The 1,068-nt window shown below is 54.6% G+C and overlaps 1 protein-coding gene across 1 annotated transcript; it reads right to left on the bottom strand.

Moving 5' to 3' along the window:
• Positions 1–268: 268 nt before the first annotated feature.
• On the bottom strand, positions 269–571 carry LOC136470770 (uncharacterized). Its single transcript, XM_066468505.1, has one exon. It carries the CDS (start codon positions 569–571, stop codon positions 269–271), a length of 303 nt encoding a protein of 100 aa, XP_066324602.1.
• Between the last annotated feature and the right edge of the window lie 497 nt (positions 572–1,068).

Genomic DNA, 1,068 nt, shown 5'->3' with positions numbered 1-1,068 from the left:
TTTTCTTTCGTACAAGAACGGGATTTACTAACCACTCTGGGTGGTGTACTTCCCTGATGAATCCGACGGCCAACAGTTTTGCTACTTCTTCACCGATGGCCCTACATTTTTCCTCGTCGAAGTGGTGCAGGCATTGCTTTACCAGGTTGGAGCCTGGGTGGATCTTTAAGGTATGCTTGGCAACCTCCCTCGGGATACCTGGCATATGCGAGGGTTTCCACGCAAAGATGTTTTTGTTGTTGCGGAGGAAGTCAACGAGCACGCTTTCCTATTTGGAGGAGAGCGTGGTACCAATGCGTACCATTTTACCCTTGGAGCTACTAGGGTCTATGAGGACCTCCTTGAAGCCCTCTACTAATTTGAATGACCCGGTTGATTTCTTTGTGTCGGGCGTTTCTTCGGCGACCTCCTCCCTGAGGGCGGCGAGTTCCCTAGAGGTGACGATTGCGGTGGCGTGGCCGCAGCACTCGACCTCACACTCGTAGGCCCGCTGGAAGGAGGCACCGACAGTGATGATCCCGTAGGGACCTAGCTTCTTCAGCTTGAGGTATGTATAGTTGGGGACAGCCATGAACTTCGCGTAACATGGATGTCCCAGGATGGCATGGAAGGTTCCGGGGAACCTCACCACGTCAAAGGTGAGGGTCTTAGTCCTGTAATTGGACCGATCTCTGAAGGTGATGGGTAGATCAATCTGTCCTAGTGGTATGGCCTATCTGCTAGGCACGACACCGTGGAAGGGCGCTCGGATGGGGCGGAGGTTCGTTCGGTCAACGACCATTTCTTCGAGCGTCTTGGCGTACATGATGTTGAGGCCACTCCCTCCATCCATCAGTACTTTCGTGAGTCGCTTCGGGCTGACAATCGGGTCAACAACAAGCGGGTACCTCCTGAGTGTGGGACGACATCCGGATGGTCGGTCCGGTCGAAGGTTATGGCGGATTCTGACCACCGGAGGAAAGCGGGCATGGCTGGTCCGGTCGTATAGACCTCGCGGCGCGTGACCTTCTGGCGTCGTTTGGAGTCGTAGGCAGTTCATCCTCCAAAGATCATAAGGACGCCGTTCGG

Source organism: Miscanthus floridulus, chromosome 8 (assembly GCF_019320115.1).
Source record: "Miscanthus floridulus cultivar M001 chromosome 8, ASM1932011v1, whole genome shotgun sequence".
Lineage (NCBI taxonomy): Eukaryota > Viridiplantae > Streptophyta > Magnoliopsida > Poales > Poaceae > Miscanthus > Miscanthus floridulus.
The sequence above is the reverse complement of the archived record's forward strand: the minus strand, read 5'-3'. Positions and strand labels throughout refer to the sequence as shown.